We start from the raw sequence: 27757 nt of genomic DNA on the forward strand, positions 1-27757 counted from the left end.
TTTTCGCTTTTGAATTCTGTGCCCCTGGAGAGATGGGGGCGCATGTCCCCTTGAGCTGTAGCAGCGGAGTGAATGGCTGCAGCAGGCCCTGTGGGGTGGCCCTCCAGCACAGGGCTGGGAAACATTATGAATCGAGGGTGTGCCTGGGGGGAACAGGGGTGTCAGCTTTTCTTCCAATAGCCGGGAAAGGGGCCGTTGTCACTAGGGTGACCAACTGGCATTGGTGCAAATTCAGGACGGTGAGTGTAAAAATTCAGGACGAAGGGTCAAAATTCAGGACACCAATTCAGGACAGGAGGTCAAAATTCAGGTCATGGAGCATGGGTCACTCTGCTCACAACTGCAGTGCAGCCACAGACCATGGGTTACTCCGCTCACAACTGCAGTGCAGCCACAGACCATGGGTTACTCCGCTCACAACTGCAGTGCAGCCACAGAGCATGGGTCACTCTTGGCATTGTAAATGACAATGCAATTTATTTATGATTTAAAAAAAACAAAACACAAAATAGTCATGAGCAATGCCAATAGCTCTACCTTTAATAATGCCGAGACCATTGCATTGTAAATGCTTGTTTTCTTATATTTACTGCTTAAACGGTGTACTGATAAAGAGAAAAAATACCGGGTTTCCTAGTTTTCTTACCGGTTTGCATATTAAAACATCGGTCATGCAGGTAAAATAACCGGCCAAGTGGCATTATTACCTGCATTCCTTTGTGCCGCTTAATTGCTGCCATTCTCGACTTTTCCCTCTAAGCATCAACCCTTCGCTACACCACACCCTCCCTCCGCGAGACACTCTAATCCCACCTACCTCCACCTCCACCTTTCCTGCTTCTGCAAGGAGATTAAAACATTCACCCTGTGAGCTCTAAACTCAGAACTCCACGGAGCTGCTTCTCGCTGCACGCCACAGCAGGGAATCCGCCGCCAGCACCAGCATGGGTAAGCGAATAACAGGGATCCCGTAGTTCTCACTGACGGAGGTAGGAAACTCCTGACTTAAACTGTCAACATGCATGTGCAATGCAAGCAGGCCTGGCATTTGTGAAAGTTGGACCCATTGGCGTTGTAAATGACAGTTTTTTTAAATTTGTTTTTTTGTTTACAGTGGAGTGATCATAATTGCATAGCGCTGTTTCCATTCGTATGGCTTTGCAGCGCCGGAAAACCAGAAAATGGGAAATGTGTTACGAGGGAAGGAAGGGTGGTGGAAAATAAGTGACACAAATGGAAAAGGGAATTTAAAAAATCATGACGGATTTACTGTAAAGGGTCTGGGATAATGCATGCACGGAGAGAACGTGATACCAGAACAGGATATGCGGTGAGAGACAGAGAGCAAAAGAGCGTTTAGAGAGAAGTGTCAAGTGTGCGTGAGTGACAGGGAGAAGGGGATGGTTAGAGAAGAATGGGGCAGAGGAGAAGGAGTATGAGAGGGAGTGGGAAGCTCGGTTAAGAGGAAGAGATTAGAGGAGAATGGAGGAAAGAGTGAGCAGGGGGAATGTCATTGGAAAAAACCCTGTTGGGTAAAAGGACACACTTTATTCTGTTAAAACATTAGAATAAGGCTAAAAATGTTTACATCTAACTTGTACTGGTTTTAGTGGCTCGTGTCAGCGTAGCCCAAGAGCATGTTGGTTTTCCCCACTAGTACATTATTTTCACTTTCCTGCGTCGACGCATCAAATATATGACATTATTAAATATGAAAATGCACTTCAATAAACCCCTCAAAACAGGTTTTCCAGTTCTCAGTTGTGTATGTAGGAACAGTGGCGGCTCCTCCACTGAGGCGGAGGAGTGTCTCCCCACTGCACAACCAGCAGTGTAAAAAGGAAAACGAAAACTATAATAACATGTTATTATCATTTTCCTTTTTCTTCCTGCTCGGGGTGGGGGGGGGGGGGGGGGGGGCGGGGCTGAACAGTGCAGGGGGCCAGGGATGAGTGTAAAGCACACTCTAAAGTGCGTAAGACGGTTTGACCGGCCTCTTGGGCTGGTCAAACCTTTATGCGCACTTTGCATCTGCCCCACCAGGCTGATGGAGAACATGCAAAGCCTCCAAGCCCCTGTCTGAATGCCAAACCATGGCGCTCAGACCAATCACAACGCTGCCATTGGACAGGGGCGTCTGGGAGGCTGGGCGCTTCCGGCTGGAGTGGAGGACGAAGACTGAGACCCAGCGGCATTCAGGTAAGTGAGACTGTTTTTATTATTCACCTCTCCACCCCACCACCCGAGCTTAGTAGCTGCTATAATGTTCCTTCCTTGCCCCCACACTCAATACTCTGAGCCTTAGTAGGTGAAGAACTTATTTATTCTTAATATGCAAAGCTATCATAGGCATAGAGCGCCGAGCGTCTTATCAGGTTGAGCTCCGGTCGCCAACTCTGGAATCCCCGTTTCGCGCCTTCACTAAAGTGTCCACTGCGCATGCGTGCGCCTTCCGCTCTCGTCCACGGCGTGACGCGTCATCGCGTTCACGCTCGTAGACTAGAGCGCACACCACATATCTCCCCCCTTTAACAATAACAAAGATAACAATACCCGTTTCAATTCAAGTGTCCACTCATTCCAAAGTCTCTATATCTGGAGGGCACCATAACTGCAATAACAATACCAGTCTTGTTCTAGTGTCCACTCATTTCAAAGTCTCTATATCTGGAGGGCACAGTAACTGCCCTGCCACTGCGGGTGTACCTTACCGGCATGTTCTCTTCCGCCTCTCTCTCTCCCAGTGATCTCTCACCGTCTCTCTGATCTTCTCTCTGTACTTCGCCGGCAGGTGTATAGACCCTGTTGGTAGATTCTGTGTTAGGAGTTTCCACTTCCCTGTCATCTCCTTCTCCTTCCCACAGATCGTTTGCGTTATGCACAAAGGGAGGCCTTGTTTCTTCGGACCCCACCTGTATCTCCTCCTCCTCGGACTTGGGCCACGTTACAATCTTGTTGACTCTGGCCATGCGGTCTTGGGACCACACTTTGCCGTCGCTGAGGAGAGCCGCCCTGCCTCGCACTTCTTTGACCTGTAAGGGCTGACTATACTTGCTTTCTCCTTTCTTTTGTAGGGTAGGAAGTTTGACCCTGACCCATTCTCCTTCTTCCAGCTCTGTTTCCTTCGCGTTGCGTCGTTTGTCGTAATGTGCAGCATAAATCTTCTGGGCCTTCTCCAGGTTGTGCTGAACCACTGCAGGGGACCACTTGCTGGTGATGGTTTTCTCCCTCCACACTACGTTGTCCCGGGTGAACGGGAGTCGGCCTCTCAACATTGGAAGGGGCTGTACCCCACCACCGTGGGTGTGATCCTGTAAGCCCATAGCATGCTCATTACCTCGGTCTCCCAGTCTTTTCCTTGCGAGATGGCTGCTTGTATGGAGCCCATGAGCACGCGGTTAAACCGCTCTACTTGGCCGTTACATGCGGGGTGGTAGATGGCTGTGTGTTTCGATTCAATCCCATTCCTCCTTATGAAGCTCGTCCACTTGTCCGAGACGAATTGCGGTCCATTATCACTAAGTATGGATTTGGGTATTCCTTCTCTTAAGAACAAGGACGTTAAAAACTTCAGCACTGTGTCAGTGTCCATGGATTCTTGTATATCGACTTCAGGCCATTTCGAATACTTGTCTATGACTACACACAGGAATTTGTTTACTCCTCTGCTATCCAGGATGGGCCCGAGTATGTCGATGGCCACGTTCTCCCAGGGGTTTTGTGGGCTCTCGAACTTTCCCAAGGCTGGTCTGAGAGGTCGTAGTATTTTGTCCGCTCCATTGCACTGTCCGCATTCTCTCACTAGCCTTTCTATTTGGGCATCCATGCCTGGCCACCAATACATTTGCTTGACTCATGCCTTGGTCTTTACGATGCCCAGATGTCCTTCATGTAGTTGTTTCAATAATCTGGGTATCAGGATTTCTGGTGGTACCACCCTTTCTCCTCTGTATAGAAAGACCCCTGAATCACTCAAGGACAGTTCCTCTCTCATCTCGTAGAACTTCCGCGCTCCTTCTGTGAGCTTCTTCTTGTCCGGCCATCCAGACGTGAGGTGTCGTTTTATCTCTACTTTCTCTGCATCTTGTTCGTAGGCAGCCTCCCATTCTTGACGGCTAATCGTCACCTCATGGTCTTCCATGCTGGCTACCATCTCCTCTTTATCCGGGGCCGCCTCCGGCGCTTCCTCCATTGCTGAAGCTCGGCTGAGGTAATCTGCCACCCTGTTTTGAGTTCCTGGCAGGTATTCCACGTCATATGTGTAGTCCAGTAGTTTTAGTGTCATTTTTGCAATTCTTGGGGTCGCAGTGTCATGGCCCGAAGACGTCAGGACCTTGACAAGGGGTTTGTGATCCGTTTGGAGCTTGAACCTAGTTCCCCAAATGAACTGTCGAAATTTGCCCATGGCCCAAGTGACCGCCAGCATCTCTTTTTCAATGACACTGTACCTTTGTTCCGTCGGGGAGAGAGCACGTGAAGCGAAACTGATGGTTTCCACGGATCCATCCTCCCTCTCTTGTGCCAACACTGCCCCTAAGCCTTTGTCGCTTGCATCCGTCGTCAAGATGGTGTTGCCTGAGGGTACGTATCCTTGTAAGGGAACGGCTTGGCTGATGCAGCTCTTTACCATCTCAAATTCGTTTTGCGCTTCCGTGTCCCATTCAAACTTCGACTTGTCTCTGATGAGTTGTCGCATTCTGTACGTTTTGGTGGCAAAGTGTCTCACGAACTTACTATAGTACTCGGCCATTCCGAGGAATGACCGCACTTCCTCCTTGGTACTCGGGGCTTTGGCATCCTTGATGGCTTTCACATTTTGTTCCTTCGGGGAAATTCCATGTGTACCGATCTCGTGTCCCAAGTACGTGACTGAGGGCATCCCAATCTTACATTTGCTCCACTCCGCAGTTAAGCCTTTGTTTTGTAACACTTCGAGGACTCTGGTTAGTTTGCTGTCATGATCCCTTTTGGTGGAGCCCATTACCAGAATATCATCCTGGAAATACTGCACACCTGAGATGTCCTTAAACAACCGATGCATCAACTTTTGAAATACCGCCGCTGCGGACGCCAGCCCAAAGGGCATCCTGCGGAATTGATAACACCCGAAGGGCGTGATGAAGGAGGTGTACTTTCTACTCGTTGGATGCAGCTCAATTTGATGGTACGCTGACGTGAGATCTATGGTGGAGAAATGGGTAATACCTTTTGTCTTTGCCAGCATCTCCTCAATCCTGGGCAGGGGAAACTTCTCAACAATGAGGCATTTGTTGAGCTCGCGGAGGTCCACGCAGAGACGAACCTTCCCATTAGGTTTCTTGGCCACCACTAAGGGGGACAACCACTCCGAACTGTCCACTGGCTCTATGATGCCTTGTTTCTCCAGTCTCTGAAGTTCCTGTTGCACTGCTTCGCTGGTGGATATGGGGATGTTCCTGACCCTGTGCGTCACTGGTATTGCCCCCTCCTTGAGGACCATTTTGTGGACAAATTTGTCCAGTTTTCCCACTATACCCTCGAAAACCTTGGGGTAGGCAGATTTCCAATCTTCTTCTTTGGTGACGGGCCACTCGTCCGTTAAGAGTATCTGTTCTTTCCCACCAGGGTTGAGTATGATCCCTAGATCCCCTGCGTCTCTCCATCCAAGTACCGAAGGGCCCTTCTCTGCAACGTACAGCGTGCAGGTGGCTGACCTCCCTCTAAATTCGAATGTGAAGTCTCGGCAGCCCACCAAGGGAATGGCGTTCTCTGTGTATGAGATGGGCCTGATGTCCGGCGGAAGTAGGTCCGGCCCTACTACAGGTGCGAAATCTTCATCCCATATGGATCTTTGTACTATGGTCCAGGGAGAACCAGAGTCGACTGCCACATGCACCTTCACACCCCCTATGAGCATGTCCGTGCGGGGCTTATCTCTGCGTTTCCCCGTCACCTCCAATACTTGATCCTCTATACACAGTACCATTTCTCCGTCTTCTTGGTCGTCTTCCTCGCTGACTTCCGACGTCGCTGATTCCACACACTTGACAGTAGTTTTCTTTCCCTTCTTGCGGCATACTTTTTCAAAATGGCCGACCAGGCCGCAGAACGCGCATCTGGCGCGAAACGCCGGACAGCGTTTATCCTGGGCAGAGTGCGCTGCGCTGCCACATCTATAACAAGAGAACTTGCTGTCTGTGCTGGGGCGGCCCGTCTGTTTCCCGGTCCATTTGGTCTCCTTCCTCTGTTCTCCGTAAGATCCTTTTTGTTTGTTGGATGTAGAGGCCTCGTCTATCTTGTTAATCATCTGCTTCTGCGTGCTTTCTCTTTTGGCCGCATCTGCGCAGCGTTTCGACATTTCTGCCTTTTTCACCATTGCTATGACTTCCTTGAGTGAGGTCTCATTCTGTGCCCATAGTTTGTCCTGGACGGCCCTGTTGGTGGTATGCATGACTATCTGGTCTTTAATGTACTCATCCTGCAGGACCCCATATTGGCACGTGATGGCGAGACGTCGGAGTGCAGCCACGTAGTCGTCTATGGACTCGCCAGCCTCTTGCTTCCTTTGTTGGAAATTGTAACGGTCTATGGAAACACACACTGCTGGGCGGTAGTGGTTGTCCAGGTCTTCCAGTGCGTTTTTGAAGACATCCGTCTCTGTTGCACCCCTTTCCTTGGGCACAATGTTTGCGAACACTCTCACCCCCTCCGGGCCTAGATTGTGGAGTAACAATCTCTTTTTCCTTGCTGGGGTGTATTCCTCTCCATTTTCGTCCTCCAGTGCTTCTATGTAGTTCTTAAAGTATTCCCTCCAATCCTCCCATTTTAACTGGGGTTCCCCTGGTCTGGGTAGGAATGGAATGGGGGCCATCAGGGCTGAAGCTTGGTTTGCCATTTTGGCCTCGCCTCTGGGATCTACTGCTTGGGCACTGGGTTGGTCGGGCACGCTGGATGCTCCTGCACTCCCTGCCGTGTCACCTTGACCTCTGGGGCTACCTGGAGTATTATCCCTTATTGCCTGCGTGGGGTTGTCTGTTTGCGCCCCCTCCTCTGGCTGTGGGATGGTGCCTTTGGTTGCCAGGGTGCTGGTTGTAGGCTCTTTTCCCTTGGGCAGCACTGACCTGATTCCTTGTGGCTTGTATGCTGGCACTTGGTGCTGTTGCGCTGCTGCCACGCCCTATGCTTGTGCTGGTTGCTGTTCTGTCCCTCTGGCTGGTGTAGGGCTGTTGGAGGGTGATTGCTCCTTTCCACTGTGCTCGATGGTGTTCGTGTCTCAGCCTCGTCGCCAATATAATGTTCCTTCCTTGCCCCCACACTCAATACTCTGAGCCTTAGTAGGTGAAGAACTTATTTATTCTTAATATGCAAAGCTATCATAGGCATAGAGCGCCGAGCGTCTTATCAGGTTGAGCTCCGGTCGCCAACTCCGGAATCCCCGTTTCGCGCCTTCACTAAAGTGTCCACTGCGCATGCGTGCGCCTTCCGCTCTCGTCTACGGCGTGACGCGTCATCGCGTTCACGCTCGTAGACTAGAGCGCACACCACAGCTGCCACTACTGTGTAGGAAACATTGGTCACTAAAAGAGAAGGCTATCATAAAACAAACATTTTTTTTTCAAATACTGCGGCACAATTTTACAGTGCTATAAAAAGCACGAGGAGTACCCAACTCAAACGGTACTCATTTCAGCCACTTAGAAAGGTCGAAGGCAGAGTCAGACACATTTTTAGTTAAACCCATCATATTCGCGGCGCAACCAAATTATGCAGGTAGCCATTAAGCCATCTTGGAGCAATTAAAAAAGGTCTGCTAATGCAGTCATCCCAAAACTACATCTGAGCAAGGGAGGCGTAGGCGTTTACATGAATTAACCAATTTTCTCAATACTTGTCAAATATGTAATGTAGGCCATTTCTGACGCTGCAATAGTAACTTAGCTTTACGGTGCACTCAAATGAATTGGGCTGGATGTTTGTCATATTAAAAAAGTGGGCAATGTTAAACTGAGCGAATAGAAGGCTCTGTCTCACAAAATAATGGTAACTCGAGGGGGACTGTGCAAAATTTAAAACGCACACAAAATCTCGCCATTCTCAGTGTCTTGCGATCAGGGAGATGTTAAGTAACAAGAGTCTTCTTGCCCCTTGACAAAGAGAAGCGTAACAAACCTTTGACCAGCCAGTGCGCATAGAGCCCACAATGCCCATGACACTCTGGTGCTAGTGAGAACACAGCAGAGCACGGGGGTTGAGTATCTATATCCTAGGACATATAGACTAAATGCAGAGTCAGTTTTACTTTTTTCTGCCCAGTACAAAATAACATTTCCAGCTTCCTTGTCACATCATCATAAAAGGGCAGACAGGTGGTGGTGGTAGGGGGGGGTGGGGGGGGGGGGGAGACAGGGGGGTGTAGGGGGAATTAGATTTTTTTTATTCCAATACATAAAAACAAAATCATTGTAGATCTTAAACTAAGCCGCAAATGAGATTCAAATTTAAAAAGTCAAACAGATTCATCTTAATTTTATACAAGCAACAGTTCTAATGCAAAAACACTTGTTTACACGATGGGTTGACTCAAGTCAACGTGTTCATACAAAAACTTTCTTGAAACGCCCACTGTGGACCTATAGAGGAATATGCCGGGGAAGTAACAAAACCTGCAAAGCCACTCTTGTGGGCAAAGCCATTTGTTGCGGGTCACTGGATTATCCTGGTAAATAACATACTGTAAGAGCAACATGTTCCAGAATAGCAACAGAAGAAGAATCCTTTCTCAGAATATTCAGAATAAAAAGACTGATGTACAAAAAGGGTAGAAATTAAAACAATCTATACATATAAAGCTTAATGTTAGTATTCTGCACTTTCCCAAGTGTCTTTTTTGAGCTGCTGGTTAACTAGAATCTGGTGCCTTCATTTTTTTTTTTTTTTAAATATATCTTTTATTCAGTGCAAAGGAGAAAAAAAAATACAAGCATATTCCATACAGAGTCTCGATGTATGTAGATTCAATAGTCAAAGTAATGCACACATAGATCATGGATTAGTCCGCAGATTATATCACAACATTTCGCTGAGAATGTCAACGTTCAAACAGTGCGTGATCATGCTGTCTTAGTTATTGTATCCTGCCAATCAAGCAACTTCAATAAAAGCGTAACGGGAAAGGGGGTGTCAAACTTGGGGTCGTGCGGTGTGCGGTGCAGCAATTGGTGGGGCCTACGGTAGGGGGGGGGGGGGAGGAGAGAGGGGGGGAGGGCCCGGTGGTAGTGTTTCAGCAGTCTCGTGTCTGACCTTGCATGTTCGGGAGTTATGCTGGCGATGCAAGAGGGTGGCAGCTATCCTGGCGTGTCAGCTGAGCCGGGGGGGGAAGAAGAGGGGGTGCCTAGGGGTCAGGTATATGGGCGTTGTGTCTATCGTCTGCGGCGCCTGGAGTGTGTTGGTCATCGCTATGTTCCTCATCCGGGGGTGTCCGTCTCTCAGGAGTGTCTGGTGCCTGGGGTCCATTGTGGTGCCTCTTCTGACCTTTATGGACTCTGAGACCAGTTTCCCGGTGCGTACTCTCACCTCAGGTTTCCCATATAGCAGGCCCACCAGCTCTAGAAAGTCATCACCCAGGTCAAACTTACGTAGCACTGCCGATAAATAGGGCCATTCGACAGAGTCGAACGCCTTCTCCAGGTCCAGCACCAGGCAACCCGATCTTGGCCACGTCTGGGCTGCGTATTCCTGCACCCGGAACAGCCTCCGGATATTCTGGGAGGTGCATCTCGTTGGGAGAAACCCGTTCTGGTCCTTGTGTACCAGGGCCGGTACCAGGGCCGCTAGTCTACGAGCCAATACTGATGCCAGGATTTTGTAGTCCGTATTGAGCAGGGCTAACGGCCTATATGACCCAAGGAGCGTCCCTTCCCTGTGTGGTTTGAGAAGCGATACCAGTATGGCTTCGTTCATGGATGCTGGTAAGGATGAGTCGTCTAGAGCTGCCGAGTATGTTCTGAGCAGTTCGGGAATTAGGATGTCAGAATATGCTTTGTAGTATTCTGCAGGCAGCCCGTCCGGGCCAGGGGTCTTCCCGTTAGAGAGGGCGAATATGGCCTCACGTAATTCCTCCGCTACCAACGGTGCTCCAAGCTCCTCTCGTTGGTTATCAGTCGGGGCGGGAAGTGTGAGTTCCTCCAGGTATGCCTGGATGTCCGGTTGCGGATTGGCCATTTGTGACTGGTATATTGTCTTGTAATGTGCCACGAAGGCTGCATGTATGCCCGCCTGGGTGTATACCACGGTGTCCGCAGTAGGGCTTATGGCCGTTACTGGGGCGGAGCGGTCTTCTCGCCTTATCAGCCAGGCCAGTAATTTGCCCGGCTTGTCGCCGTAGCGGTGTGTGCGTGCTGAGTGTGCAGTGAAATTGACTTGTTTTAGTCTGCCTATCAGTCTGTCGTGTTCCGTCCTAGCCTCAAGCAGCTCTGTATCGTCCCCTCCCGTCGCCTCTTGTTCTTTGTGCAGCAAATCCCTTTCTAGCTGTTTCAGGTCTGCTTCCAGCTGTCGGCGGGTGTGTGCCTGGGTGCCGAGGCATAGCCCCCTCAGGACCACTTTGAACGCGTCCCACTCTATCTGAGGTGTGGAGGCAGTGTTATTGTTATCTTCGAAGTGCTGTGCTGTTTGTGCCCCTATCGAGGTTCTGAATGTGCCGTCAAGCAAGAGGTCTGGTTGTAGTCGCCAGCTGGGGATTGGTGGTCTCGGCTGTTCCCAGGCGAGTGTCATGAAATGTGGATTATGGTCCGAATGCGTGCGGCCCATGTATTGCGTGTCTCGTATCGCCGGTAGTAGGTCTCTGGATACCATGTACCTATCTAGGCGTACATGCAGGTTGTGTGCCCCTGAGTGGAAGGAGTAGGCCCTGGCGTCTGGGTTGTGGCTGCGCCATGCATCTAGTAGGTCCCATTGCACGGACCAATCTAGGAGGGCTCGCGCTGCGTGAAGAGCTGGGGAATTAGGGAGTGGAGGGCGGGAGCGGTCTAGGGAAGGGTCCAGTGTGCAGTTATAGTCCCCGCCCAGTATCCACTGTATGCCATGCCATGGCGCCAGGGTGTTGGACAGTTGTGTTAAGAAATCCTGTATCCCTGTGTTGGGTGCATATATCGAGGCTAGTACTATCGGGTTCCCGTCTATCTTGCCCCTGGCCGCTACATGTCTCCCCCCGGGGTCCACCAAGGTGTCCTGCATTATCCATGGGGTGCCCGGACGTATCCATACCAGCGCCCCCTTAGCGTAGGAAGAGTGGTGTGTGGCATATAGGTGGCCACGCCATCTGCGGCGTAAGGTAGTGACTTCCTTTGCACAGAGGTGCGTCTCTTGTAAGAGAGCAATATGTACGTTGTGGCGTTTGAGGTATGAGAATATTTGATACCGTCTGGACGGTGTGTGCATCCCTCTCACATTCCATGTGCATATGTTGATCACAGACATTGCTTTGTATTGACGGTCTCCCCAGAGCGGCCTCCCCGTCCCACCCCCCGCCCGCCCGCAGTTCGTAAGGAATATTGATTGGCCCGCACGCCATTGCAGTATTGTGAAGGGGGAAAACAGGCAGTTAACATGGCCAATAGAACAGTTAGCCAATGAACATCGCAAACATGCGAAATACCAAAAGGTCGGTGGGCAAACGTGCTCCCGTCCATGCTCTCAAGGAGAGTAACAAAGTTTAGTTCAGTTCTGGGGGCGGCCGTGCAGTGCTAGCAGTAGCAGCTGGCTAAGTGTTTGTAGAATCATCGTATAGGGGTTGTTCCCCTTCCCGGGGGGTATGTGGAGGCCCGAGTCAGCCTCAACCTTAAAAGTTATAGGTGCAAAACCAACATTTAGTGCCATACATTACGTGTCTTGATGAGCGTGCAGCAGGATGGCTGGCCACAGGAATGGGGGGCCGGCCGCTCAGTGTCCGCTGGGTCATCACCAGGGCAAATCGTGGCTCTCAGCTTTCCGGAGGTTTCGTCGGGTCAGGCGTATTCAGTCTGAGTCCGCGAGCTCCTCGCGGATGGTCCTTCGAGTGTTCTTGTGGGAGTCTTGATGGATATGTTCTGGGAGACAGTTAGCCGATGTATTCCGAGGTTTGGGGGGTGACATCCGGTCCAGGATCTGTCACAGGAGAGTCCGACATTCCGTAGATTGCTTCGTCGTCGCTTGGGAGGTCTTGTGTGCCGCTGCCAGTTGGGTCGCTGGGCGCTGGGGAGTGGCTGAGTTCCCGCACAAGTCGGAGGGCTTCTTGTTTTTCTTGCTGCGTGGCGTCGGCAGGGGGGGACATCTTCCTTGGCCCGTTCGTGCGCTCCTGCGCCCGCTGCCTCGGGCGCCGTCGTCTCCTATTCCCGCCAGATTGGCGTCCATTCGTGTGGGCTGCCGGGGTCCTGGGGGCAGTGTCTGTGCCACTGTCCAGCCATGCTTCCACTTCATCTGGGTCTGTAAAGAAATGGGTTTTCTCCCCGGCTATCACTCTGAGTTTCGCGGGGAATAGTAAGGAGTACTGTAGGCCCTGCTGGCGCAGGCGTTTCTTCGCCGCTAGAAAGGATTGTCTCTGCCTCTGTACTTGTATGGTGTAGTCCGGGAAGAACATTACTTTGGTGTTTTCGATTCTCACCTCTTCAAGTTTGCGCGTTTCTCTCAGTATGGAGTCCCGGTCTCTATAATTCAGGATACGGAGGAGCATGGGTCTTGGGTTGGAGCCCGTAGCCAGGGGTGTGGTCGGGACTCTGTGGGCGCGCTCCACCACGAATTGAGGCGAGAGTGAGCCCTCAGGCAGGATGGATGTCAGCCATTTTTCCATGTGTTCCTCCGGTTTTCTCCCTTCCCATTTCTCCGGAACGCCGACCAGGCGTACGTTGTTCCTCCGCGCCCTGCCTTCCGCATCCTCGGCCCGGTCTTCTAGGAACTCCACTCGGTTCAGCAAGTCCTGTATGTGGGTATGTGCCTGGCTGGCTTGGGGTTGGAGCTCTTTCACGGTTCCCTCCAGCGTCGAGGTGCGGTCAGCAAGCTTTTTGTGGTCTTCGCGGAGATGCGTGAGGTCTATGGCCACACTGTCGATCTTAGTGGCCAGGGAGGTGCGTGTGAGTTGAATTGATTCTTCCAGTCGCTCCATGGCTGCTAGCATGATGTCGAGTTTCGCTGCCGTTTGGTCCTGGTCCGTGGTTTTGCCAGTTTTGTTCATTTCGCCTTTAGGCCTCGCGCCCCCAGTGCCGGTCCGCGCCCTGGTCCCGCCAGACATCGGCGTCCGATGGGGAGTCCGCTTTCCTTGTCCCGGCTTGGGTCTGCCCGGCCTGGCCAATGGCGGGCGGGTGGATGAGGGTCGTCGGCTGCCGGTGGGGACTCGGCCACCGGTATCGGTAGACTCTGCCTGTGTGGTGATTGCGTGGCACTCGTTCTCTCCTGGGAGGGTAGACAATTGTTGGGCGCCTCGCTCCTCGGTGCTGCGTGGTATATCTGAGCGTCGCCGGGTGTACGGCGCGGTTCCACGATGTGCCCCCTGTGAGTCACGAGCCTGTTTGTGGCAAGGGGCTCAGGGTCCGTGTGGATCCATGCGGGCTGTGTGCTGTGCCGGCGTGGTGACTGGCTCCGCTCGTGTGGCAGCCGCTCGGCGTCTAGCTTCGCTCGGGTCTCAGGCGGTGCAGGTCTTCGTTCCCTCAGGCCGTCGCTATTCCCACGGTGTGTGCCTGGGGTGGCGCCAGTGGGTTGCAGGCCGTACTGCGTTGTGGAGCCAGTGAGTGCTGCCTGTGACCGGGGTCCTGCGTGTCGTGGTTCGCGTGGCTGCCGGTGAGTGCCGAGTTGTGTGCCCCAACCTCCACTGACCTCCAGCTCCCCAGGTGTCCGAGGCCCAGCCGCTCACCTCTCCGCACCGCCGTGCGTGTGGGTCAGTGTAGCTCCCGTCGCAGGGGAGGCGCGTCCAGGCCTAGCGGCCACCGCCAGTTCCAGGGCACTCCCGCCGATCCGCCCAAGTGCGTGGGCGGGATGTCCGGCCGTGTTAGTGCGGTCGCCTCACCCCAGTTCCTCACCGTCGTGGGGGGTGGGCGGCCTCTGGTGCATTGGTGCGTGGTCCGCTGGTGTTTGGCGTCGGCCCCGTTTTTGGGCCTACCGCGTCTGCCGGATCCCCGGTGTTTCCTGGGTCCGCGCCCGGGCTGGTGGCGACTTTCGCGGCCGCGGGCGGCCGGCACCTCCCGGTGCGGTTTCGCAAGTCTGATCTGCGCCAAAACTGGACAGGCGCCGCGTCGGATGTAGTGGGGCACTCGCCGGTGGTTTTCGGCAGTCTCAGGTCAGAACTGTCCCGGATAACAGCGCCGGGAAGGGGAACTCGGCACGGAGCTCTACCCGCAGGCGACCATTTGCTTCGCGTGCTAAGCCACGCCCCTAGAATCTGGTGCCTTCATAAGACATAAAAACCTCTTGTCTTGGAAAAAGCATGGCCACAGGTACAGCGGAAACTAATGTAGAACATCCTTTCTTTCTGTTGATTAGACATAACAATTCCTGGAACAGACTAATTATATGATACATCCTCCTTACTGGAAAATCATGGTCCAGCACAGGTGTTCCTTTTGCTAACTAATGTGTTTTGAAGTCAACATCCTGGATCACGTAAATGAATTAATTTAGATTACAGTATCAGATTAGGACGATTTGCACAAATAAAGCCCAAAGCATGCAGCCTTTAAAGAGGAAAAGAGCAACACGTGGGGATTTCTCGATAGGCAACACCCTTTGCAAGACCTGGAGGACTAATGGAGAATATGTGGAAAACATAATCTTGCTGAAGCACCCCTTGCCTATCAGACGCACAAACCTACTGGCAAAAAACATTCCCCATGAGACCAATCTGCATCTGTGCTTAGAAGCTTGGAGTACAACACAGAGACTAAGTGCAGTGGGGCCCTCAATTCTTGTATTTCCAGATCAACTGAGACTATCAAGAAGCAATTCAGTTTACAGGGTCCATTATAAGAGAAAATCAATTTATTATCCACTTTGATGTGTTTTGGACGTAAAAACAAATCAACGGGTGTGCCAATGCCTGCATTTCAGATGGTGGGAACAAGACTGTGATCCTTAAACCCGTTGTGTAGAAAAGCCACTGTACTTCCCACTTGGGAAACTTGACCCAGTACATAATTTATCTTGATGCTTTATCTGATGATTCATGTGAACATGTTTCGACACAGAGTAACAGGATAATCGAAGGAGAAGCTTAAGCAGCAGAAATCTATTCACATTTTTATTAGCATTAGGATCCACTGAAAAATGAGGTAGAGATTGAATTGCAAATGAATTACGAAATTGTAAAGAGTTGGCAGTCACAACCCTGTGACAATCAAAATGTAAATAGATATATTTGCTGTTGAGCTTAGATGCTCCCCTTCTAGATTTCACGCTGTGCAGAACCACTTTTATTATCCTACCCATTAAATACTAGCCAAACAGGTCTCACAACTAATCACAACTAACATTTCTAAAGTGGGCATTAAAGTGACCTCAATTGCACTAATGTTTTTATGCAAGTCCTCAGGTCATATATTTGCCTGGTTGAAGAATATAAACTGGTTACATGGCCTCCTTTAGCATGCATTTGAATACAAAATTACATTATTCTCAATACATCACCCTATGTTCGATTTCTGAAGAAAATGAACTAATTTATTCTTTCTTGGATTAAAGATTGTATTTATACAGCATTAGATGATAGAACGAAATCCCTCAATCTAAAGTACCCTGTAATAGTTGAATGGCAGATTACTCTGATTGCATCTTGAGTTACCAAACTGCAAGGGTGGATTACTTTGATTGCTTCAAACTGCATTCGATTAGAGATTATTCTGACTCAATTATCCTACATTAGATAACAGTATATTGCGTCCCCTAACCTTCTTTACACTTCAATGGATTGCAAAAAGAGCATACTCTTGCAGCCCATCAAGTTTATTTTCATTAGGGGTAGATGTAAGTTGCAGAATTCGCTGTAGTGCAATAGCGCAGAATTAGGCGAGGAGTGTAACTCAGCATTTATTGCTTTTTTTGTAGCATAAGATGTAGTCTTGTATCCAAAATGGATCCAAGTATGCATTTTGAAGAACAATAGTTACTTACCTGTAATTTGTGGTTCTCCAGTATTGAGGTGTCTTTCATAGATTCACATGCCTGAATCATTCCCCGTCGTCGGAGTGGTCCCACATCGACGATGGGGAATGATTCAGGCATGTGAATCTATGAAAGACACCCCAATACTGGAGAAGAACAATAGTTACTTACCTTGGTGTCTTTCATAGATTCACATGCCTGAATCATTCCCCGTCGTTGGAGTGGGACCACTCAGACGACGGTGAGTGATTCAGGCATGTGAATCAATGAAAGACACCCGAATACTGGAGAACTTATATTATAGAGCTAAATGCAATACACCATTAACAGCAGCAGCCACTAATGCTGTTTTTGTGCTCTGATGGTAGGCATTTTCCGGCAAATTACTATGTATTGTTCAAGGGGGCATAATCACGTAATTTTCAGTTATTTCACGTCACAAGATAAATGCAAACTTACCAGAATTAATTTGATTACCTAACAGTAATCAACAAATCAGTTAAATCACTGGCCAGACTATCTATTGTACCTCTACTCAGTGGTCATTACTCTCTGAGTAATATAGATGTCCCAATATTCCTTGTCCTGATGCAACCCCCTATATCCCTCTGAGGGTTGAAACGTTGTCGACATGGATAACAAACAGTCTTTTAAAATTGCTCCATTGTCTTAAAATTCGTTCTTCATTAAAAACACAGAGTCGCTCCACCTCATGGTCACCATTTCTTGATACTTTTGGGTGTGGATTTTATATTCACTAGGACACACTGTCCTGATTTGTGTCTGAGATATACCAATATGAAACAATGCTACTGTACATATAGTCTGTTTCTACAATAGATAGTAATGCTAGTGACGTCATTGAACTGTTTAGATTTGATTGCAGGCAGCCATTTTGTCTGATCATTGTAAGAATATCTGATCCAACGTACATGCAAGATTATTGATAGTCCAGGTTCCCATGGGTATAAGGGCGGATCTTATTCTGCAATAGCTTAAACCGGAGCTAGCCATGGTTTATGCCAACGTTTTCCTTTCCTACAACTGTGTCTAAATGTATTGTCTCCTTCCCATTACTCCTCACCCCCTTCAACTGTGGAGCCAGAGCCACCTCTTTTCATCAGTGGTTTACCATGCTATTCATTGTAGCTACTCAATAAATCTGAAGGCTCGGCCTGTGTCCATTTGTTCTGCAGGCCTACATTTTTGGTCTCTGGGGATCACCTCTTTGGCTGGCCTGAGTTGTGACCCTGGCTGCTATTTTCACTTTACTACCAGTAACAAGTAAATGTCAAACTGCCTCAAGAACTTCCCAATCGTCAGGCCAAGTTTCGAGAGACTTCCTAGGCCTTCTTGCTTGCTCTACCACTGTAGAAAGCACTCATGCTGTCTGACTCATCAACAGCCTTTTTGCTAGTGTCCAGGCATGGTCTGTCTCTGGCAGCCTCTGCACTAGCTCGCCTAGCTTCATAACAGTGTTCCTCGAGACCAGGAACTACCCTCTCTCTCCTCAGACGCCAGCTCAGCTTTTCATCATTCCTTCAGCTCTGTCCTCTGCTGCATTCCAGGTGCCATTTTCTCAGCTAGCGTGCAGGACAGTAGGGAGCTCACTCGCCATCCATTTCTTCGCAGAATCTGATCAGGACACCTCACTTACAATGGGCTATCAGCTATCAAATTGATGGCTAATTATGTCATTTTTTCATGTGTGGAATAGGGGTGGGAAATACAGCCACACGGAAACTGGGAAGCCGAAGAAACACACGTCCTCTCCATGTTGACTTTTGGCCACACATCTCTATGTTCAAACTGAAAGTTAATGAGAATTTGCACCTTTAACTTGTTTTTACATTTCTCAGTGAGGGGAAGGAAATATTTTTTCCTGCAAGACCGTGTATCATACACTCCCAAGAAATATTGATGTTTTTCCTCCGGAATCCAGGCTAAAAGCGCAGCTATCACAGCATTTAACAGGAGCCAGTCTGTGTGCATTCCTACAGGAAGGAACTACATAAGTAAACGCCCAAAGAGATACAAATCTGTGGGTGTTCACCAACATTTATCACCCACCCTTGAACACCTGCAAAGATGCCTCTGCATCTAAATGTATGCATCTGTAAATGGCCCTGGCAAATGGAAAAATCCAAAGCAGATTCAGTGTCTAAGGATTGTGAATTTCCATGTGCAAAGTAAAGAAAACACCATTTATCCCACGTCCCTTGGATAGACCTTAGATGCACAAAATGTGTTGTTAATAGGACCTAGAATTCGGAGCATCAGTTGTAATAGCAAACAAATAAGGTACACCTTAATGGTATGTAGACTCATCATATTTTGGTATGGCATTTTACCTTGCTTCTGCTTTATTTCTCTCCAAGTGTGTAAGCTAAACTACAGAGAGAACAGCGTTGTTATAGATAATGTTTAATGTGCGATACTCCTCGCCGCATAAATGTTTGTTCAAGGGGAGGTTACTGTGTGGTTGCCTCACACACATTTAAATTGGGATGCATAAAAACTGTCTCTCCCTCACTGGCTCAGGCTTGCCTCCATTTTCTCAGGTTGACTGCATGCATCATGTGAGAGCGGTGCTCAGTTAGTAAAATAAGAAGTGCCAGGGTATTGACTAGGAGGCCACTGCAGCTTGCACCACCCACCCATCGCCCCAGTCATGTCATCGTTGCCAAAACAACCACTAACCATCTCTCTCTCCCCTGCAAGTGCGACCGTTCAGATTATTCCAGGTCCCCAAAGTTAAAGGAATGGCTGGGTGTGGGAGGCTGGCATTAGTAGTTTTTTAACGTATATTGTATTCATAAACAACAATTGGTCTGCTCATTTGTAAATTCGATGAGCAGCGTCACCATGTGGCAGAGTTTCGTAAGTATGCAACACCAGGTCATATTGTGTGAGAGGCTTTTGGTGCTTTTCAACAGATTACGAAGACTATCTTTTTTCATCTCCCTAACATTCTGCTTCAGCTGTTCATGCTGTATTGAATGGCTCTGGTCCAAGGATTGGGGTTTTCCTCCTCAGGTAATGCAATGGCATTTCAAAGCACCCTTCAAAGCCAAAATGCGAAACGTTACAAATTATGCCCAAACATATCTTATATATTTACAACAAGGGGTGGTGAGGGACAGAGTCTCTGAATTAAACAGAAAGCTCTCACCCAGTCAAGAGATCAGGGCTAGATCCAACACCGTTTTTTAGCTCACTGCACCATCCCAGTTTCAGAACCTGGCTGTATGCAAATTAGTCTGTTCCTGTCCCAGTGCATGATGGGAACAGGGCAAACCAAACTACAAAAGCCAATTCTTACACTGGGAAGGAAACAAGCTCCCGGGGACCGGTTTCTGGCATTACAGCCGTCTTCGGCCCGGTTTGCTTGAATCCTGATGGTGCAATGAGCAAGGGTCTCACATCTGAGAATACCCTTCCACACTTAGGGTGGACAAAAATATTTACAACAAGGGGTGGTGAGGGACAGAGTCTCTGAATTAAACAGAAAGCTCTCACCCAGTCAAGAGATCAGGGCTAGATCCAACACCGTTTTTTAGCTCACTGCACCATCCCAGTTTCAGAACCTGGCTGTATGCAAATTAGTCTGTTCCTGTCCCAGTGCATGATGGGAACAGGGCAAACCATATAGCCAGGTTCTGAGCTGGGATGGGGCAGTGAGATAAATAACGGTGATGGATCAAGCCCTGATCTTTGGACTGGGTAAGAGTGGTCTGCTCAATTCAGACACTCTGTTCATCACCACCCCCTTTTGTAAATCGATTTTGGCCACTATAGGTGTGGCAGGGTATACTCAGACATGAGTCCCTTTCTCACTGCTCCATCAGGATTCAAGCAAGCCGGGCCGAAGAGGCTGAAATGCCAGAAACCGGTCCCCGGTAGCTTGTCTCCTTTCTGGTAAAGAATTGGCTTGGTAGTTTAGTCTGCCCTGTTCCCATGATGCACTGGGCCAGGGACAGACTGATTTGCATATAGCCAGGTTCTGAGCTGGGATGGGGCAGTGAGATAAATAACGGTGATGGATCAAGCCCTGATCTTTGGACTGGGTAAGAGTGGTCTGCTCAATTCAGACACTCTGTTCATCACCACCCCCTTTTGTAAATCGATTTTGGCCACTATAGGTGTGGCAGGGTATACTCAGACATGAGTCCCTTTCTCACTGCTCCATCAGGATTCAAGCAAGCCGGGCCGAAGAGGCTGAAATGCCAGAAACCGGTCCCCGGTAGCTTGTCTCCTTTCTGGTAAAGAATTGGCTTGGTAGTTTAGTCTGCCCTGTTCCCATGATGCACTGGGCCAGGGACAGACTGATTTGCATATAGCCAGGTTCTGAGCTGGGATGGGGCAGTGAGATAAATAACGGTGATGGATCAAGCCCTGATCTTTGGACTGGGTAAGAGTGGTCTGCTCAATTCAGACACTCTGTTCATCACCACCCCCTTTTGTAAATCGATTTTGGCCACTATAGGTGTGGCAGGGTATACTCAGACATGAGTCCCTTTCTCACTGCTCCATCAGGATTCAAGCAAGCCGGGCCGAAGAGGCTGAAATGCCAGAAACCGGTCCCCGGTAGCTTGTCTCCTTTCTGGTAAAGAATTGGCTTGGTAGTTTAGTCTGCCCTGTTCCCATGATGCACTGGGCCAGGGACAGACTGATTTGCATATAGCCAGGTTCTGAGCTGGGATGGGGCAGTGAGATAAATAACGGTGATGGATCAAGCCCTGATCTTTGGACTGGGTAAGAGTGGTCTGCTCAATTCAGACACTCTGTTCATCACCACCCCCTTTTGTAAATCAACATATCTTATGCCTGAACAATCGCGCCATATCTCCCTCCCATGAAGTAACTGGCTTCTCATCTGGCTTTAAGTGGAAATGAAGACTAATTCCAAAAAGCATCTTTTCTACAGAATGCTCAGCTCATACGCCCAAAAACTGACCACCACAGGACCTCTTCTACAATTACTGTAATCCCTTAGCTCTACCCCGTTATCTCCGTCTAGGTGTTCAAAAAAAAGGCTGCAAGCAGCAGGAATACCCAGTAAAATATTAAATGCATAAATCACAAATGAGCTCTAATGTATCAGTGGTTGCAAAACAAATTTTAGATATTTCTCTCTTTAACAGAACAGTTCATATTGAAAACGATGTTGCTTCAGGATTACAATTTTCCAGATGTTGCACAAAATTACTGAAATATTGAAAGTTACCAGTTGTATCCCTCAAATGGAGGCAAGAATGTTTTTTTTTTTGCGAGACAGCTTTTTGACTCTTTCAGTGCGTCAAATGCAACCCTCCTGTTCGTATTTGCGTTAATGCTGCAGTTTAAAAAAAAGAAGAGCTTTACTTTAGCAAAACTATGTTGGGTCGTCAGAACCAATGGGTTGTAGCTAGTCTATATTTCTATATCTATATCTATACTACTATTATAAAGAGAGAACTGTGTCCTTTGAGCCAGGTAAACTCGAAAAGTACAACACCAACCCAAACCCCCAAGACATCTTTGAAAACCTCAGGGCAAGCAGAAGGACATAGGCTATATAAAAAGAAAAAATATACGTTGTTTAAAAAATTAGGAATAAAAATAAAGTAGTCCCTTGCAAGTAGCGCCGGCCGCGACGTCTGCGTGATGACATCGGGAAAGAACCTGGGCGTTTTAGTATTGTTTCAGCAAAGGGGACTACTTTTTCATCGTTTTATATCTGCCCCGTTTTTGTAAGGTATTGGCTGATGCCTGCAAGGAAACTATCGCTCTTACTAGAGAGAGTCTGTTTATTCGTATTTTATAGCTCACGCCCTTGGAGCTGCCAACACTGACCATCGGTGAAAAAACGGCAAAACGCAGAGGAAATCTCTCCGCGTTTTGCCTCTCTTCAGGTGAACGCGCTGCTGCGCCAGTCCCGCCTGCTATGGGATGTGCACAGCCCAGCAGAGGATCAGTGCAGAGAGAGAGGGGGAACGAGGGAGAGGGGAGGGGAAGTGTGCTGCAAGTTCTGGGAGGCAGGAAACATGTGTAACAACAACTTCAGGGGGAGGGGAGGGGTCACAACGTCAGCTACAGAGAGAGAAGCGAGTGATTCCAGAAAGTGCGTGACAACACCAAGCATAAGTGTGGGATTAGGTACTTTTTAAAACATCAAAGTAATTTTTTCCTTTCTAGCCTTAAAACGTTTGATGTGGCTTTCAGGGCTGATATGTTTTTTATACACCCCATCACGCCGGAGGATAAGGAACGTGGTTTCATTCAGCTTTTAAAGCTCACTTGGTATCCTGGGGCTACAAAACCATTTTAGTGTTTGCAGGCCCTCTTTTGTAAATCTTGGTATGGTAAAAGGCTGAGCTGACTCTGCCTCACGTTGCCTCAGTGGTTTAGAAGATATATGCAGTGTGGTAGCTGGCGTGTTAACCCACTGAGCTGTGTCACCTTCTTGGCAGGGGGGTGCCCCGATGCAAATGTCACGCAGAGACACTGCTTTCAGTGTTTCCCAAAGCCTATACCACAGGGGGTGAAAGGAGGTCTGCACCTGAGGAGATTTCCATTTTTTAATACATTCCAGGTCCCACCGGGAGACGCAGCTGCTGAATATTAATGGAACTGCAAGTTAATGAAAACAGCAGACGGACTTCATTTCTGTTATTGGATGAAACGCGCGCCAGAGGAAGTGAAACACCAGCGCTGCACACCCTTTTCAATAACATTAAATGACCCGTCCTGGGGAATCTTTCCTCTCTCCTCTCATGGATATTCTGCGTCTCTCACACCTGCCTTCCCCCCATGCTGCATGCATCCTAAGCAGAGAGGCCAAAGCAATCACATCTTTTATAAAGCACAGGGCAGGATTAGCCAAGCAAAATACGCCCTGCTTAGGGCTTCCAGGGAAGGGGGCACCACTGAAATTTCCATGGCTGGATTTACCATGGACCATATGGTGCAAAACTGCAAATGGTGCAGCTGAACCGATCAATAAAGTGGAAGTTTGCAAAAATAATCATTATTTTCCATCTTCCTGTAAGTTTTGTTTCATTTTGAAAAAGGCAATTTTATTTTACGGTTTATCTATATCTATCTATCTATACTACTATTATAAAGAGAGAACTTGCACCTTTAGGCAAGGTAATCTCGGGAACCACAGCGCCAATACACACACCCGATACAGATGGACATAGGCTATATAAATTTTTTAAAAAAGCAAATAAAAAAAATTAATTTTCAAAACAAAGTAGTCCCCTGAAAGTAGCGCCGGCCGGGACCTAGCGCTGGCCGCGACGCGCGTCATGACGATGAAGGAGGAGCGGCGGCGTCATGGAGGAGCGGCGGCGTCATGGAGGAGTGGCGGCGCGGCGGTGCAGTGGTGCAGTGATGAGCGGCGGCGACATGAAGAGGAGGAGCGGCAGGTCAGGTAAGGAAAGGACATAGTCGGGGCGGGAGGGGGGCGAGAGTCGGGAGGCGGGGGCGGGAGGGAGTCGGGGCGGGTGAAACGCGGGAGGCGGGGGGGCGGGAGGGAGTCGGGGCAGGGGGCGGATGCACCGCTCGACAACATGCTGCCCCAGCCACCTTCTGCCCCAGGCTAAAAATGCAGCCCCCAGCCCCCTTCTGCCCCAGGCAACGCTGGGGCGGGCTGCTAGTCTTTCTATATATATAAAAAAGAATGTATGTCTGTCTGTCTGTTTGTCCTTTATGCATTACTACACCATTCATCCGATCGCCAGGAAACTTGGGGAAGTTGTTGAGTACACTCCCGCAAAGGTTTCTGGCATACATTTTTTTAAAATATCGGATAAATAAATAGAATTAAAACGACACTTTGAAATGTTTTCCATATTAAAATGAATAAGTTTCAATAAAAATGACACAATGTAAATTGAATGTTATCATAACGAGTTTCCTTGAATTTCCTATCTTCGGAGATCGCAGCAACGCGCGACGGGTAAGCTAGTCACTTATAAAGTATACAAATTAAACCTATTACTAAAAACATACAAACATACTGCTCTGGGCTAATGATAAAATAATATTATAAGTGCACTTCTTCGAACATAGGTAGTGTGAGTGCCCTGGTTGATAAAAGAAATATTAAACTTTCCATCCACTCCTACCAGCGTTGCCACCCTTTTCAGGGGAAACAAATACTGACATTTATCCTATTTTACGATTCTGGAGGAGCTATGAACTGGTACATGATTATGACGTGTTTCCATTAATTAGTGTTTAATACAGCCTTAGAGCCCGCTGTAGAGGGCTCTACAGGCCATTAACGGTCAGCTCCAGGGTTAAATGCCCGAGCCGAAGGTGAGGGCTTTCAACAAGGAAGCGGGCATTTAATGCTTGGTAGAGCCCACTACAGAATGGTCTAAGGCTATTAGAACAATCTGACCGTAGAGGGCAGAATGTTCTAATTCGTAAAAGAAAGACCTCACAGAGCCCCAGGGGGTTCAAATCCCCTCAGGCTTCATGAGGCCTTTGTTCACAGCTGTTGCTGTGAGCAAACATTGGAATGTTGATGCTCCCGGCTTCTACCGGCCATTAGAAACCCAGAGCACTCCATTGTTTTCAACTGAGCTCCCAACATTCCAATGTTTTAATGTGTTATAGAATGAGTGCTGGTGCCCAAAGCTATGCTCAGAAGCCTGCAGACAGTGGAATTAAACGTCTGCAAACTGAATACAAAGTCTGGTAGTCTTTTAAATCCACTTCATGCCTCTTTAAACCACTTCCAGACACTCCTGTTCCTTTATCTCACTCTTGACAGTTTCTGCTTTCTCCCTTTGTTAGGATTTTGCCATCATTCTCTTTCTCAGATTTTCTGATTTGTGTGTTTTCCCACTCTTGCAATCAGTAAATAAATGCCGGTCCCCAAAAGTAAGTGCCAGTGGTCCCCACCGGCAACCACTGGCCCAAATTAAATACTGCTTTTAATAACTATTTAGGAATAGTTTATACCGCTCAGAAACATTTCTGAATCATTTCGACCTGTCATTGCTGATTTTAGTGTATACTCTAATCAGAAAAGCACTAGCTTTTGCTGATTGCCCCAGTTTTTTTTTTAACGTGCCTTGATGTACAAAGATCGGTCATGTGAGTAAAATACTAAAAAGGTGCAGGAGCGTATTAACTAGGATGGCACGTGCCTTCGTACAAGCAAGGAAAATGATAGCTTTGACTGCTGTTGGGGGTAATAAAATACAGCAACTATCAGATTCAAATGGGCGCCCATGCCACTGTAGCTGTTGTACTGATGGTAATTTCACCCATTAGATGGTGGCAACCAGGGCTTTAAGTGGGCCAAATCCCTTCGGGTCTCAGACCTGGTAGTAATTAAAAACAGACACTGAAACGGGTACCTATCAGACTCTATGTTCATGTTACTGGTAAAAACAGCAATAGATTTCTGAATAATGAATGTAAAAAACGTTACAGTAATCCATGTCAGTTATGTAGTTCCTGTTCATATTTTCACATCCTTCACTTAATCTTGCATTCTCGAAGGGCCAAATGTATCAAAGGGTTTTGCCCATTCTGTGTCTTTGGGGAAATGTGTTCAGGGCTCGACAAATCTAAAAATTCTTACTAGACCTGCAGGTCGAGTGAGTAGACTTTTCTACTCGACCCAACAGCAATGCACACGACCCACAAACTGATCGCATATGAATTTTTTTCAAAACCTTTACAGCGCCAACAACCCAAGAAAACATTGGCCAACCAAATTAGCAGCAAATTTGATTAATTTATCACCTAGTTACCTCACTATGTGTGTATCAAAGTGCCGTGGTGAACGTTTCTGCAAACATACATGGCAAATACCCCATAACCCTACGCTGCAACACACACCGCCAAATCAAACTCTCCACATGCTGATGCTGCATCCGGGAAAAGCTAACCTTTTTTAAACAGTTTACATGGGCGCAGCACGCACTGTAAACAAATTGTTCAGACTAATGCAACAATCCTTAATAATTAAGCATGCCCTCTGAACGATGCAGAAATGATGTGCATCAGAGAAAAAGCCATACATATGCTGAGGCGGGTCAAAAACAGTGCAAAATGAAAATGGATAAAAATACGTCAATGAGAGAGGACTGTGCTTGGCAGGCAGTGTAACCATCGCACCTGTATGTCAGTAGTCAGTGAGCCACCTCTGAGAGTGCTCTGCTGTGCTTTCCTTATCATGACACGGTTCACCATCAACAGTGGCATGTTTTCAGAATGCAAGCAATGGGTTTCGGCTGTACTAGTATCTTAATACTTTGGAGATTTCTGCTTGTCTAGATTGTATGGGTATTGTACAAGGCCTTGAACTGTACTTTTGCGTTTGGTAGTCCATGCAGAGCTCGCCAAGTGCCAGAAATGTGATCAGATTTTGGAAGATTATTAACTATTCTAACTTTAAAAAAATCTGCTTCTTGCAGGCTAGTTATAATATATGTGGGGAAGCCCAAGTAAGGCTACTAGAATAGCCCAGGCCATTTAATCCGCACATTCCCTGGTTGCCCATACAGCTTGGACTTTCTTTAGACTGCAAGCCTGTATTTGCTCCCACCCTTTAATTCTATTATGTAAAGTTAAGCTGCGTTAAAAGGCAATAACTCAATGAGTGGTGGCTGGAAAGTACAGAGATGTGCGTATTTTAATTTATTTACCTTATGGTCGAAAATATTGAAACCAGGCATTCGAAAATATCATATTTGTCGTTTGAGAGAGGAAATGGGGTTACCAATAAAACCCCTAAAAGCCTCAGAATTAACATACAAAAATGTTTATTAGCAAATTTATGATGTGAACTAAAAAAATTTCATAGATTCAAAATTATTTCATTCATTATGTATTTATCAAACATAGAATACATTTCACAAATACATTTTTTTTTACCCCAACTAAAACCTAATTTCAGCACACGATCCCATAGCAAAATATAATCTACCCAGTATTATTGTGGAAATAAAGACAAAATAAAATTTGTCACTCTCCCTCACCCACTCATGTGGCATGCATGACATCCTATTTTAACATCCTATTTTCTGGTCCAATTGGTGCACCCACTTACATACAAAGGTTGGACAATATTTTATGAAAAGTACAGCTGTTTCAGTATTTCTTTATACTAGTTTACAAAGCCTTACTCAAGATGCACCAAGTATCTAAGCACCAGATATAGACATAGGTCCTTAGGGCGTACTCTGAGTCCTGGAATGTTACTGACAGTGGCTTTAAACCGACCCCACTGTACCGAGACTGCCCCGACTGTGCCCAATGCCAAATGAATATTCCTACAGGTCCCAGGGCCAGGATGTGGTGAGCGCTGCTTCAGAGAGCTCTCCCCACGGGGAGGGAGCGCCGAAGCACCGAGAGGCAGCCGCCGGGCCCAGCTCACGGAGGCTGTAAACCTTACTGCAGCAGTGTGTGCAGTGGTAGGAGGTGGGGGCAGAGCCGCATTCTGTTAATGTACTTGGCCAGCATGGGATGGGTGTGTGTGTTCGTGAGAGGAGAGGAGAGGTTCCTTAGACATTACTGTCAGCCAGTGTGATAGCTCCAGAAAGGTACGGGGGGCAGGCTGTAAACATTACTGCCGGCCTGGCGGCCATGTCTGAAGCGCTAAAGGGAGGGGTAGGGGGGATTCCAGGCATATTCTGTGCATGTACTTGGA

General features: G+C 48.1%; 1 protein-coding gene across 2 annotated transcripts in view; it reads left to right on the top strand.

Annotated features, from left to right (window-relative positions):
• Positions 1-840: 840 nt before the first annotated feature.
• Positions 841-27757, top strand: part of LOC147673487 (methanethiol oxidase-like) — a 177595-nt gene continuing 150678 nt past the window's right edge. The window contains exon 1 of one of the 2 annotated variants that reach the window (XM_086947342.1): positions 841-948. In XM_086947342.1, the coding sequence (XP_086803468.1) occupies positions 945-948 (4 nt within the window). In that variant the 5' untranslated portion in view covers positions 841-944. Of the gene's footprint in view, positions 949-2108; positions 2200-27757 lie in introns of those variants that run through there. The other variant, XM_086947341.1, reaches the window with a different exon arrangement.

This window comes from Lissotriton vulgaris, chromosome 12, assembly GCF_964263255.1.
Source record: "Lissotriton vulgaris chromosome 12, aLisVul1.2, whole genome shotgun sequence".
Classification (NCBI taxonomy): Eukaryota; Metazoa; Chordata; class Amphibia; order Caudata; family Salamandridae; genus Lissotriton; species Lissotriton vulgaris.